This window comes from Buceros rhinoceros, unplaced genomic scaffold, assembly GCF_000710305.1.
Source record: "Buceros rhinoceros silvestris isolate BGI_N320 unplaced genomic scaffold, ASM71030v1 scaffold42775, whole genome shotgun sequence".
In the NCBI taxonomy this organism is placed as follows: domain Eukaryota; kingdom Metazoa; phylum Chordata; class Aves; order Bucerotiformes; family Bucerotidae; genus Buceros; species Buceros rhinoceros.
In genome coordinates this window covers 1-307 of record NW_010414146.1, presented here as the reverse complement: position 1 = coordinate 307, position 307 = coordinate 1, and the positions used below count along the sequence as shown (strand labels likewise).

Sequence of the window (307 nt, the reverse complement as noted above, 5' to 3'; positions counted from 1 at the left end):
TGGGTGCTGTGTCTTTGGCCGGACAGTGCCTGCTGCTCTCAGCAGTGTCTGTGTTCTGTGACGCTCCTGGGGAAGCACCAAGCTTCTCCTGGGGCCAGAGCACCTGTGCTGTGCCTTTGAAGCGCATCAGCTGTGTGTCGTCTGGCTCAGTGTGGCATCTCTGTGCCCCCAGTTAACTGCTGGCCCTCAGAAAGCGGAAGCAGCTGTGATGTGAACATCGAGTACGAGTTGCAAGAGGAGAGCCTCGAGCTGAATGACGTCGTTATCACCATCCCCTTGCCGTGAGTGACACTCCTCTTAGGGCAGC

General features: G+C 57.7%; 1 protein-coding gene across 1 annotated transcript in view; it reads left to right on the top strand.

The window, feature by feature from the left end:
* ARCN1 (archain 1) overlaps positions 1–285 on the top strand; it is a 4,239-nt gene extending 3,954 nt beyond the window's left edge. The window contains exon 7 of the mRNA XM_010136996.1: positions 173–285. Coding sequence (XP_010135298.1) covers positions 173–285 — 113 coding nt within the window. The remainder of the gene's footprint in view (positions 1–172) is intronic.
* Positions 286–307: the final 22 nt, after the last annotated feature.